The 13,314-nt window shown below is 41.3% G+C and overlaps 1 protein-coding gene across 4 annotated transcripts in view; it reads left to right on the top strand.

The window, feature by feature from the left end:
- The window catches only part of stag1b (STAG1 cohesin complex component b), a 66,834-nt gene that overhangs the window by 47,791 nt on the left and 5,729 nt on the right, over positions 1 to 13,314 (top strand). For all 4 annotated transcript variants that reach the window (XM_060899660.1, XM_060899659.1, XM_060899658.1 and 1 more), the window contains 12 exons: positions 5,142 to 5,293; positions 5,374 to 5,447; positions 5,524 to 5,647; positions 5,746 to 5,844; positions 5,953 to 6,032; positions 6,479 to 6,586; positions 6,708 to 6,822; positions 10,454 to 10,571; positions 10,698 to 10,801; positions 10,887 to 10,979; positions 12,039 to 12,128; positions 13,020 to 13,223. In XM_060899660.1, coding sequence (XP_060755643.1) covers positions 5,142 to 5,293; positions 5,374 to 5,447; positions 5,524 to 5,647; positions 5,746 to 5,844; positions 5,953 to 6,032; positions 6,479 to 6,586; positions 6,708 to 6,822; positions 10,454 to 10,571; positions 10,698 to 10,801; positions 10,887 to 10,979; positions 12,039 to 12,128; positions 13,020 to 13,223 — 1,361 coding nt within the window. The remainder of the gene's footprint in view (positions 1 to 5,141; positions 5,294 to 5,373; positions 5,448 to 5,523; positions 5,648 to 5,745; positions 5,845 to 5,952; positions 6,033 to 6,478; positions 6,587 to 6,707; positions 6,823 to 10,453; positions 10,572 to 10,697; positions 10,802 to 10,886; positions 10,980 to 12,038; positions 12,129 to 13,019; positions 13,224 to 13,314) is intronic.

Raw genomic sequence — 13,314 nt, forward strand, 5'->3', positions numbered from 1 at the left:
TGAAGGGTATAGAGCTGGTCCAGTGTTCCGCGACCAGGACGAAAACCGCATTGTTCCTCCTGGATCCGAGGTTCGACTATTGGTCGAATTCTCCTCTCCAGTACCCTGGAGTAAACCTTCCCTGGGAGGCTGAGAAGTGTGATTCCCCTATAATTGGGGCACACTCTCCGGTCCCCTTTCTTAAAAAGAGGGACCACCACCCCAGTCTGCCACTCCAGAGGCACTGTCCCTGACCGCCACGCGATGTTGCAGAGGCGTGTCAACCAAGACAGCCCCACAACATCCAGAGACTTGAGATACTCAGGGCGGATCTCATCCACCCCCGGTGCCTTGCCACCGAGGAGCTTGCAAACCACCTCAGTGACTTCGGCTTGGGTAATGGACGAGTCCACCTCTGAGTCATCAGCCTCAGTCTCCTCAGTGGAAGACATGACGGTGGGATTGAGGAGATCCTCAAAGTATTCCTTCCACCGCCCGACAATGTCCCCAGTCGAGGTCAACAGCTCCCCACCCGCACTGTAAACAGTGTTGGCAGAGTACTGCTTCCCCCTCCTGAGGCGCCGGACGGTTTGCCAGAATTTCTTCGAGGCCGACCGATAGTCCTTCTCCATGGCCTCCCCGAACTCCTCCCAGTTCCGAGTTTTTGCCTCCGCAACTGCCCGAGCTGCAGCACGCCTGGCCTGCCGATACCCGTCAGCTGCCTCGGGAGTCCTGGAGGTTAACATGGCCCGATAGGACTCCTTCTTCAGCTTGACGGCATCCCTTACTTCCGGTGTCCACCACCGGGTTCGGGGATTGCCGCCACGACAGGCACTGGAGACCTTGCGGCCACAGCTCCGAACAGCTGCGTCCACAATGGAGGTAGAGAACATGGTCCACTCAGACTCAATGTCCCCCGCCTCCCTCGGAAGCTGGGAAAAGCTCTCCCGGAGGTGGGAGTTAAAGACCTCCCCGACAGAGTGCTCGGCCAGACGTTCCCAGCAGACCCTCACCATACGTTTGGGCCTGCCAGGTCTGTCCAGCTTCCTCCTCCGCCAGCGGATCCAACTCACCACCAGGTGGTGATCAGTTGACAGCTCAGCCCCTCTCTTCACCCGAGTGTCCAAGACATAGGGCCGGAGATCAGATGAAACGACTACAAAGTCTATCATTGACCTCCGACCTAAGGTGTCCTGGTGCCACGTGCACTTATGGACACCCCTATGCTCGAACATGGTGTTCGTTATGGACAAACCGTGACTAGCACAGAAGTCCAATAACAAAACACCACTCGGGTTCAGATCGGGGAGGCCGTTCCTCCCAACCACGCCCCTCCAGGTGTCACTGTCATCTCCCACGTGAGCATTGAAGCGAGCGTATGCGAGCGCTTGGTGGCCGGGCCTTTGCCCATGGGGCCCGGCCGGGCTCAGCCCGAAGAGGTGACGTGGGCCCGACCTCCTGTGGGTTCACCACCCACAGAGGTAGCAGTAGGGGACTGGTGCAATGTGGATTGGGTGGCAGTCGAAGGCAGGGGCCTCGACGACCTGATCCCCGGACACAGCGGCTGGCTGTTGGGACATGGAATGTCACTTCGCTGGAAAAGTTAAAGGTACAAAAAAGGAACAGCTGGAGGACCAAATTGCAACTCATTAGGTCAATTGGCAATAGGTCATTAACATGACTGGGTATAAAAAGAGCATCTTGGAGTGGCAGCGGCTCTCAGAAGTAAAGATGGGAAGAGGATCACCAATCCCCCTAATTCTGTGCCGACAAATAGTGGAGCAATATCAGACAGTGTAAAATTGCAAAGAGTTTGAACATATCATCATCTACAGTGCACAATATCATCAAAAGATTCAGAGAATCTGGAAGAATCTCTGTGCGTAAGGGTCAAGGCCGGAAAACCATACTGGGTGCCCATGATCTTCGGGCCCTTAGACGGCACTGCATCACATACAGGCATGCTTCTGTATTGGAAATCACAAAATGGGCTCAGGAATATTTCCAGAGAACATTATCTGTGAACACAATTCACCGTGCCATCCGCCGTTGCCAGCTAAAACTCTATAGTTCAAAGAAGAAGCCGTATCTAAACATGATCCAGAAGCGCAGACGTCTTCTCTGGGCCAAGGCTCATTTAAAATGGACTGTGGCAAAGTGGAAAACTGTTCTGTGGTCAGACGAATCAAAATTTGAAGTTCTTTATGGAAATCAGGGACGCCGTGTCATTCGGACTAAAGAGGAGAAGGACGACCCAAGTTGTTATCAGCGCTCAGTTCAGAAGCCTGCATCTCTGATGGCATGGGGTCGCATTAGTGCGTGTGGCATGGGCAGCTTACACATCTGGAAAGACACCATCAGTGCTGAAAGGTATATCCAGGTTCTAGAGCAGCATATGCTTCCATCCAGACAACGTCTCTTTCAGGGAAGACCTTGCATTTTCCAACATGACAATGCCAAACCACATACTGCATCAATTACAGCATCATGACTGCGTAGAAGAAGGGTCCGGGTACTGAACTGGCCAGCCTGCAGTCCAGATCTTTCACCCATAGAAAACATTTGGCGCATCATAAAACGGAAGATACGACAAAAAAGACCTAAGACAGTTGAGCAACTAGAATCCTACATTAGACAAGAATGGGTTAACATTTCTATCCCTAAACTTGAGCAACTTGTCTCCTCAGTCCCCAGACATTTACAGACTGTTGTAAAGAGAAAAGGAGATGTCTCACAGTGGTAAACATAGCCTTGTCCCAACTTTTTTTGAGATGTGTTGTCATGAAATTTAAAATCACCTAATTTTTCTCTTTAAATGCTACATTTTCTCAGTTTAAACATTTGATATGCCATCTATGTTCTATTCTGAATAAAATATGGAATTTTGAAACTTCCACATCATTGCATTCTGTTTTTATTTACAATTTGTACTTTGTCCCAACTTTTTTTGAATCGGGGTTGTAGATTAAAAAGTCAAAACCAGTCAATCCCTGTGTCTGAAATCACTCACTCATTTGTCAGGCTCAGTACGGTATTATCTATGATGAGTACATGATGGACACGGTCATCTCGCTCCTCACCGACCTGTCGGAGGTCCATATTTCAGTTACTGACAGGTCCCTATTTTAGGTGCATCTTTCAGTTCTTTTAAATCAAGGCTGAATACTTTCTTCTTTGCTGCTGCCTTTTATTAAATGAAATTTGAGGCTCTTGATTAATTCCTCGCTCTGCACTGTAACTTTTATTCTTGTATTTTATCTCTCTCTTGTTGCTGCACCGGGTGCTCCTCTCTGTCGTCTGCTATTTTTCTTTCAGTGCGACCGCAGTGCATGATGGTATATATTGCTTGGTTAGTGACCATCAGCTGTACACTACTTTTCATGATGCATTGTGGGATACTATGAGTCCACTATATAAAATGTAATCATTCTCACTGTATATTTGGACCGGGTTACAGAATGGCAAACTCGCTATATAATCCACTATATAGTGAGTGGTGAGTGATTTTGGACACAGCGAATGTGTTAAGAACTTGTGAAGCACTGTGGGCTTTCAAAGATTTGAATTCAAAGATTTGGTCTGTAGAAAGGCTTTTTGAGAAATTGCCTCTAATGGTCAGTAACCGTCAAAATTCAAGAAAATCATATCAAATACATAGTATTAAGATTTAAAGCTTAAGTTTACTTTCTAAGAGATTTGTAAAAATTCTGAAAATAGTGAAGATGGAACAGAAAGGTATAAAAGACTACGTTCAGACTGCACCCTGAAACGACCTATATCCGATTTTTTTGCCCATATGCGACCTGTATCCGATTTGTTATTGACAATCTGAATGACACAGATCTGATTTTTTCACATGCGACCCAGGCCGCTTGGATATGTGGTCCTAAATCCGATGCATATCCGTTATTTTCACATGCGACTGCAGTCTGACCGGACAGGTCACATTCATGCGACCTACACGTCATCAACAAGAGACAAACGTCACTATTCTGCGTTGGCTAATCCCGCCTCTTTGGTGGAAAACAACATTTGTACAGTTTTCTGAATTTAAATAGACTTTTATAGAATTGATCAAGCTAATGGTGGATTTGGGTAGGGACCTGGATGTTGATCTGTTAGCCTGATTAAATAAAACAGTTTCTATAACTGATTTATAACTTAAACCATCCTGTATTACATGATTTATAAGATTGTTCTGGAAATTTCCAGTAATTTGACACCTTCGGTCTCATTAGTCTGCTGCCCACATTAATCAGATTATTGTGTGAGTTCCGCCGCCACCACAAAAACCACATCGCCAGGTCTCGCCTCATCTCCATCGCAAACTGCACTGGTGTTTATGCACCTTGAGCCAGCGCTGAGAGAAGTTGCAGAATTCAGCTGGCTATAAACAATCTAAATAAATATTTATAAAAATGTAGAAAAAATGTATTAATATGACAAAATAAATATGTGCAAATTATTAAGCCTGAATTAAGAGTTTGGTAATACAGCGGCCGTATCCCAAATGACTGCCTACTGAAGCTCGAGTGCACTATATAGAGTTTAAAAATCCATTACTTCCTAGTAACATGTAGTGCACTTATATAGAAATTAGAGAGACATTTAGGAGTCAACCCTCATTACCAGGCTACACATTTTCATTTCAGTTCAGAAACAAAAACACGCACGAGACCTCACACTTTAATACTAACCAGATAATTAAACAAACAAAAAAAGAAATCATTAAACATGGAGTGCGCTTTTTTGTTTACGTATTACGTAGATGTGCTTATTACGTGTCAATTTGCGCATGCGGGACACTTTTGGGTCGTTTTCCGTTCATATTGGAGATCGCATACAAGTCTCATATAATTGGTAATGTGAACGGCCTAACAAAAAAATCGAGTTTCACAACAAATCGGATATGGGTCGTTTCAGGTTGCAGTCTGAACGTAGTGAAAATGTCATTTGAAAATTACAGCGAGAAAAATATAAAGACAAAAGAAAGCAAAATAATAACTTTTTGCCTGTGGTGCCTTAAGCCCACAATGCTCTAGTAATGATAATATGGTGTGTATTTTCTGCAGGAGATGCTCCCACAGTTGTAGATGAATACTGTTGTCATTTCGCCCTAAACACTGCATGATGCTATTCAGTGGTGTTTCTTTCCCTCACAGCGATGAAGCTGATGACGGCACTGGTGAACGTGGCTCTGAACCTCAGCATCAACCAGGACAACACGCAGAGACAGTACGAGGCCGAGCGGAACAAAGTCGCTGGGAAAAGAGCCACCGACAAGCTGGAGCTGCTGCTGGAGAAGAGGAAGGAGGTACAGTCATAATCATATTCTCCTATTATGAATCTGTTTTATCAGAAAATGTGTTTTAACTTGTTTAAAACCTCTTCCAGTTGCAAGAGAACCAAGATGAGATTGAGAACATGATGAACTCCATCTTCAAAGGAATTTTCGTTCATCGCTACAGGTGTGTCTCAGATTTAGATGTAATATTTATTAATTGTTATTCTCTCCTTTTTAAATGGTTTATATCACCTTTTTAGAGATGCGATTGCTGAGATCAGAGCTATCTGCATTGAAGAGATCGGCGTGTGGATGAAGCTGTACAGCGACGCCTTTCTCAATGACAGCTATCTTAAGTATGTGGGCTGGACATTGCACGACCGGGTGAGTGACTCACATTTACTGTGAAATAAAATGCAACATAAACATGATGGTGAAAGTGTATGATAGAATGTGTGTGTAAAACCTTTGTGCCCTTACAGCAAGGAGAAGTCCGACTCAAGTGTCTCAAAGCACTTCAGACGCTCTACACAAACAGAGGACTTTTCCCCAAACTGGAACTCTTCACTAATCGCTTTAAGGTCAGACTCGCATCACATTTACATGCATTTAACCGTTACACGCAAACTGACCACTTTAAGCACTTACACATTTTTTTATTTATTTATTTTTTATTCTCTTCCCTTCAGGACCGTATTGTCTCAATGACTCTAGATAAAGAGTACGATGTAGCCGTGGAGGCGATTCGCCTCGTCACTCTGATCCTGCAGTGAGTTTTATTTATTTTGTCTCTCGCTGATTATTCATTTTTAAATAAATGCATTTATTGTTGTCAAATCTGTGCTGTAAAATGTTGATTTACACACGAGATAATGTACTCCGTATAGAACAGAAGCCAAGAAGAATAATTCTTGCTCCGTATCATTCTACTTAATAACTAATACAGGAACTCCATAGCTGAATGTCCCTCATCTCTCAACTTCACAATTATGTACAATTGTTTGAAGATCTGTACAGTTTTACTCCTTTCTCCTATTTCATTTCACCCTTTGAACCCAACGTTCACTATGATGCAAATACTCGTGCAGATTGTGTTCTAGTATGTGTTTTTTGTTTTGTTACAAAAAGTAATAAGGCTTAGTCTTTCCACTGAATTCTTAAAAATTCAGATGTTTAATCAGTTATTTAGTTTGAACTGAGAGGGGTGTGTTGCAGTGGCAGTGAGGATGCTCTCTCTAATGAAGACTGTGAGAACGTCTATCACCTGGTCTACTCTGCCCATCGACCTGTCGCTGTGGCTGCAGGAGAGTTCCTTCACAGGAAGTGAGTTAACATGTTGCTTTATTTCTATTGCTGTTCGAGTTCTGCTTCATATAGTGGTGATAACACAGAAACCATAGACAGCTGTGCAGTCAGTGATGGACATTTTCTTATATACCTGCAGGCTGTTCAGTCGACATGACCCGCAGGCGGAGGAGGCTCTCGCTAAACGCCGTGGCAGGAACAGCCCTAATGGCAACCTCATCAGAATGCTGGTGCTCTTCTTCCTCGAGAGTGAGGTAAGACGTGACCTGTAAACCACATTACCTCTCAAACTGTTTTCTAATCTTGCATTCAAAACACATTTACACAAAGTTTATTCCTGCATAGTAATTTAATCACCACAAGAGACGAGCATGTGTGCGAATATCAGTGTAGAGTATAGAGTTAAAAGATTTTACACCATCATACAGTCACCACCACAGAGTTTTAGTATTAATACACAATACAAACATCTCTTGATGTCTTACAGCTAAACAGAGGACAAAAGGGAGAGATGTGAATTAAGCTCTCTTACACAAGCAAGAGTGCACCTATACTGAACATCAGCACAGCTGCAGGCAAGAGCTCATGGTCTGCAGGAGTGCTGCAGGAAATCACAGCTGTACTGATATTCAGTATAACCTCACAAGTGTGATATTGCTTTCATACAACATTTCTATAAACAAGAAGTTAATATCGTGTAAGTAACATTTCAGTCACAATATGGTCAAATGTTCTGTTTATTTTTGCTCTGTTAGTAGGCATATCAGACGCTCGCTGGCCGTGCTGTGAAAATTGTGCATGCAGACAATCATCTAAGTTTCCAAATGTGTCATTGCTTAACCCTTGAATATTTTCTATCATGAATACTATCCTTAAAAAGCTTATCTCTGCTTTTGAAAGAAATGTATCTGGTTCAGATCTGTTCAGTACTTTGGGAGTAACGACAGGTTGAAGTCGGTACAACAGAGTACACTCTCTGCTCACGTGACGTCGGGAAACTGCCGGTGCTTTTTGAGTCACGGGAAAGCGGTCAGGCTCTCTCTCTCTCTCTCTCTCTCTCTCTCCTGATCGGTTTCCCACTGGATTACTCGTGAATATCAATCAGAACTTTTATAGAGATGTTCTCTCGCTCTCACTGTTTCTGATGAAGGATTCAGCAAAATCTTCCCTCAGATAGTTTTGATGTTATAATTCACGGGAGACTTTGAAGTGAGTTTTCATAGCTTTACCGACTTATTTTTTCAAATCAAACTGATTCATGTAAATAAATATTTTAGAATATAAATGGAGTTGTTTTGATGAAAAATATTGAGATCTTAGTATTCTGAATGAGATTTTAAAAAACTGAAAGTCAGAAACATGAGTGTCAATTTAAATTCAGTTAATTTGAATTTATTGGCTGTGGCTCTCACAGGTTTTTTTTCGAGGTTCACCTTGAAAGCCGTGAAATATTAATCGAAATAATTTTTATTTTTTTCGCGGTGTGGTTTCCATCAAATCCTGCGCTCTGATTGGCTGGCGAGCAGGTCCGTATCCTACGATACGGACCTCTGGCGACTTGCTCATTCACAACAACAACAAACATAGTAGAATTTTTTTGTCAACATTTATCTTTTTTTTTTATAAGATTTTTGATAAGATTATCAAAAATCTTAGAAATTTTTGCCAGCATTTCTCAGGAGAATAGCATTAATTTTACATCATGGGTAGTGATAATGACAGTCTTCACAACGAAAGCGAGTTTTACTACCCTGAGGAAGAAGAGATAAAAGAAAACATTTCAGGAGAAAGCTAAAAACCTGTAACTGTTGCTAACGCCGAGCAAAAACATGGCTGAATTCTGAATGACTCAATTTTGGGACTACATAGGCCGCAAAATGTAGGGTATTTTTTTTTTCCTGCCATGGAAGTGCACTTGTATACCGAGGAGGAAGCCATTTGCATTACAGCCGTGAATGAGGATTCAAAATGGCATTAATTTTACAGCATGGATAGCGATAACGACAGTATTCACAGCGAAAGAGAGTTTTACTACCCTGAGGGAGACCAGAATAAAATAAAACATTTCAGGAGAAAGCTAAAAACCTGTAACTTGCTAATGCCTAGCAAAAACATGGCTGAATCCTGAATGACTCAATTTTGTATAAATAGGGGACTACATAGGCAGCAAAATGTAGGGTTTTTTTTTTTTCCCTGCCATGGAAGTGCACTTGTATACCAAGGAGAAAGCAATTTGCATTACAGCCGTGAATGAGGATTCAAAATGGTGTCTCGCCTCAGTTCTGCTTGGTTTTCCCTTTCGGGTGCTCTCGTTTTCTGTTAGAATTTGGTAAAGAAAAAAATTAATATATTATTTACCAGCTTAAGGTCGGTCCGTATGGTGAAATACCGTGACCTCGGCCTTGAATACTGACCTCAGCCCAGAGGGCCTCGGTCAGTACCTTCAAGACCTCGGTCACGGTATTTCACGATATGGACCTCCCAGCTGGTAAATAACGTGTGTGTGTGTGTGTGTGTGTGTGTGTGTGTGTGTGTGTGTGTGTGTGTGTGTGTATAGAAAGGCCTAATAATCTTTTACTACTTTATTTTGATACAGAATGATAGATGTGAATGACATTCAGTGCTTATTTATGCATATTTTATAACATTGATTTCTCCTTCTTTGTGATGTATAAATTAGAGTTAAGATCAGCTTTATATTGCGCAAATAAAGCCATTTGGTGAAACTTTTTGAAGAAGAGTGTACTGATTTAACATTTTACCTAATTAGCATAATTAATACTAATTAAATACTAATTTGCACAATTGGTTTTTACTGATTTTTCAAACTTTGTATTCAGTATGCAACCATTTATGTTTCTGCCAATTTCCATGTAAATATCTTGAAAAATAAAGTTATGAAGAAAAAAAAATTGATCATTAATGAAGCTCATTTTGGATCATGTTATCCTAATATGGAGTATTACATCAGTTTTCTAAAAATTAAGCCTTTTTTTATCTTTGATTTATAATATCTCAAGAACGGATAAACATATTTTAATTATGTAAAAAGTATATTGTTTAGCATTCAATTCTGAATTCAATGAGAGCAATTTGGAATGAATGTGAACTTTCACCTGATATGCATACTGTTGGTGGAAATGGCTCCCGAAGAAGCCACACTCACTTTACAGCACATCGATTAGTTCGCTAGCTTGTGCACGTTGATTTGTACATTCCTCTTAAAGCTGCTTCCAGTAAAATTAGCGTCCCTATTTCATTTTCATCTCCTGAGTTTTCATATTTTAAGTCAAAAGTTATATTCCAGAAAACTATTATTCGAAATGTCACTAACTACTGTAGTAACCGTTTCAAACCAGGAATTTTCAGTTCATTTCAGTTTTATTTGCACAGTGATTTTAAGAATGGAAATTGTAACAAAGCAGCTTTACATAAATATATACGTTCCAGACAGAAATTTTACACACATGAATTATGCAATGCTGGAGGTGATGGTGGCAAAAAAAAAACTCCTTTTATGTGGTGAAGACAGATGACTGGAGTGATGCACACAGTGAAATGTTTCAGTGCATTATAGAAAATATAAGCACTTCTGGAACGCTGCTTTGACTATACAGCTTCGTGAACCGGAACTAACTGTTGTATAATATACAAATGGAATGAGAGAATGATATACAATCCGTTTTATTAATGGCATCTAAAAGTGATGATTTTCTGTAAGTGTATTGATGCAGGTGTATAGATGTCACAGTATATTGGATTGTTTGTAATTTAATCAGTTTACTTTTTCTGTTCAGTGAGACATTTGTTTGTGTGTGTGTGTGTGTGTGTGTGTGTGTGTGTGTGTGTGTGTGTGTGTGTGTGTGGTTCCCCCCCATTCCCCAGCTTCATGAGCATGCAGCATATCTGGTGGACAGTTTGTGGGACAGCTCTCAGGAACTGCTAAAGGACTGGGACTGTATGATTGAGCTGCTGCTGGAGGAACCTGTACAGGGAGAGGAAGGTAACACTGAGTACACACACACACACACACACACACACACACACACACACACACACACACACACACTGCTTTATCATCATTTAGTGTGCTGCTGTGTTTATAGTCATGTGCTGTGTGTGGTTTCAGTGCTGGGAGACAGACATGAGAGCGCTCTGATTGAGTTAATGGTGTGCACCATCAGACAAGCGGCTGAGGCTCACCCCCCTGTGGGCCGGGGAACAGGGAAGAGGGTACACACTGCTGCTGTGGAGTTATAATGTGTTGAATTTGTGTTGCCGTGATGTTAATGTGATGTGTTCACCTGTGACTCCTCAGGTTCTCACTGCTAAAGAAAAGAAAACTCAGATTGATGATAAGAACAAACTGACCGAGCACTTCATCATTGCATTGCCCATGCTGCTGTCAAAGGTGTGTTTCCTTGTACTGTGGGGAAAAAAATGAGCATCAACGTAGACTGCATACCTGTTCACAAACTGTTACTTTGTATTTCGTACACTATATGGCCAAAAGTATGTGCACCCCTGACAATCACACCCATATGTGGTTCTTCCCCAAACTGTAACCACAAAGTCAGAAGCACACAGTTGTATAGAATGTCTTTGCATGATGTAGGTTTACGGTTTTCTTTCATTGGACCTAACAGCCCAAACCTGTTCAAGCATGATGATACCCCTGTACACAAAGCGAGCTCCATGAAGACATGGTGTGTAAAGAACGTAAAGTGATGATTGATGTCGTTTCTCTTTATTTAGTTGAGCGGTTCTTGACATAATATGGATTATCACAGTTGTGGAATATGGCTGTTTATTGTATTTTTATTGACTATTTACAGTTTGATAATTTCAAATGCATTAAGACAAGAAATTCCACTAATTAACTTTAGACAAGACACCTGTTAATTGAAAAGCATTTCAAGTGACTACCTTATGAAGCTGGTTAAGATAATCCCAATAGTGTGCAAAGCAGCATCAAGGTAAACACTGGATACTTTGAAGAATCTAAAATATGAAATGCATTGGGGGTTTTTTGTTTAGCACATAACGTATGGAATTATTCCATACTTTTGATGTCTTCAGTATTATTCTACAATGTAGAAAATAGTCAACATACAGAAAAACCTAGGAGTGAGTAGAAGTGTACAAACTGTGGATACACGCCTGTTCACAGATATGCACCCTGTTCTTGGTATATGGTTATTCTGTGTGTATTTACTGTGCATGTTTTTCCTTGTATAGAATTTGCATATAATTGTCATAATAATTATTTCTTATTCATTTTAGTTTATTTAAACATTACTTTTTGTTAACTGCCTTAAGGTAATAATTAGCTTTATCTATGCCTGTAGTATTCTCATACCAGGGTACCAATATTTTTGAATATACAGATACATCCGATGTCTAAATATTCTGTATATCCAGGATGTTCCAGCTCTGTTCATGTTGTTTTCTTGTCTCTGGCTCTGTGCAGTATCAGGCAGATGCTGAAAAAGTGGCTAACCTCCTGCAGATCCCTCAGTACTTTGACCTGGAGGTGTACAGCTCCGGCCGAATGGAAAAGGTTTTGTCTACGGTTTCATTTACAGAGTCTGTGCTGCATAGAGCAGAGGATTCACTGCATGCTTTAAACCACATGCTACTCACTGTACTGTTATTTAAGTGAATTAATACAGATTAAGGAAAATGAATCAGTGTACGATTGTTCTCTTCTTAAAAAAAAAAAAGTGTCACACAGTGTTTGAGCCCTCAACAGAAAGTCAATGAGTTGTTTAGGCTCTGAGCTGTAGTGTTCTATCTATATATTTCATCAAGTATGTAAAGTAAATGTATTTACTTGCATCAGGAGAGTTGTATGATGGATTTTTTTTTCCAGTTTCTTGCGTGTTTCTAGTTATAAAAATAATGCCCGTGATCTGTGCATGCTAATTAATTAGACCTAGTAAAAACTGTTCTCCCAGATTGTGACTGCTAATGTGTGTAATGTAATATGCAGTAGAATTCGGGATAAGAAGCTCACGATATATTAGAGTATTGAGGTGCGTCGTGGTGATGTGTTCATTTTAAACGCCATTAGTACATACCAGATGTTGACTTTTTAGTTTTTCAAAAGTAATCATAAAATATCCAGCGCACAATGCACTCCCACCATTCCGCAATAAATCCCACAGTGCACTTGGATGAGTGTCAAGTCAATAGAGGGTATGCTAATCAGGTACACAACTTTAATCCACATTGCTGTTTGTATGGGACCATTTGAGACATGGGCAACATGTGACTTGTACAAGGAATAACATGTGAACTGATAGTCATCTGACTGAGTAAGGATAATTTCACACTGATGTACACATCATTCACTTAATCACATCTGTAATGCAGCACTCCGATTAGTGGAATAGTGAGTGCAGAACAATTTCAGACGCGTGTTTAAAATAAATTTGTGTGTGTTACTCAGCATCTAGATGCCCTTCTGAAGCAGATCAAGCTGGTGGTGGAGAAGCATACGGAGACAGAAGTTTTGGAGGCATGCAGTAAGACGTACAGCATCCTGTGCAGTGAGGAATACACCATCATGAACCGTGTGGACATCGCCCGGAGCCAGCTCATTGACGAGCTCTCCGACCGCTTCAACCACTCTGTGGAGGACCTGCTGCAGGAGGTGAGCTCACGAACATGCAGGGACGTTTCTCTACACCAACAGTGATGGGAAATCATTCTTGTGGGTAAACTACTGAATTTGAATATAAATG

Source organism: Neoarius graeffei, chromosome 19, assembly GCF_027579695.1.
Source record: "Neoarius graeffei isolate fNeoGra1 chromosome 19, fNeoGra1.pri, whole genome shotgun sequence".
NCBI classification, from domain to species: domain Eukaryota; kingdom Metazoa; phylum Chordata; class Actinopteri; order Siluriformes; family Ariidae; genus Neoarius; species Neoarius graeffei.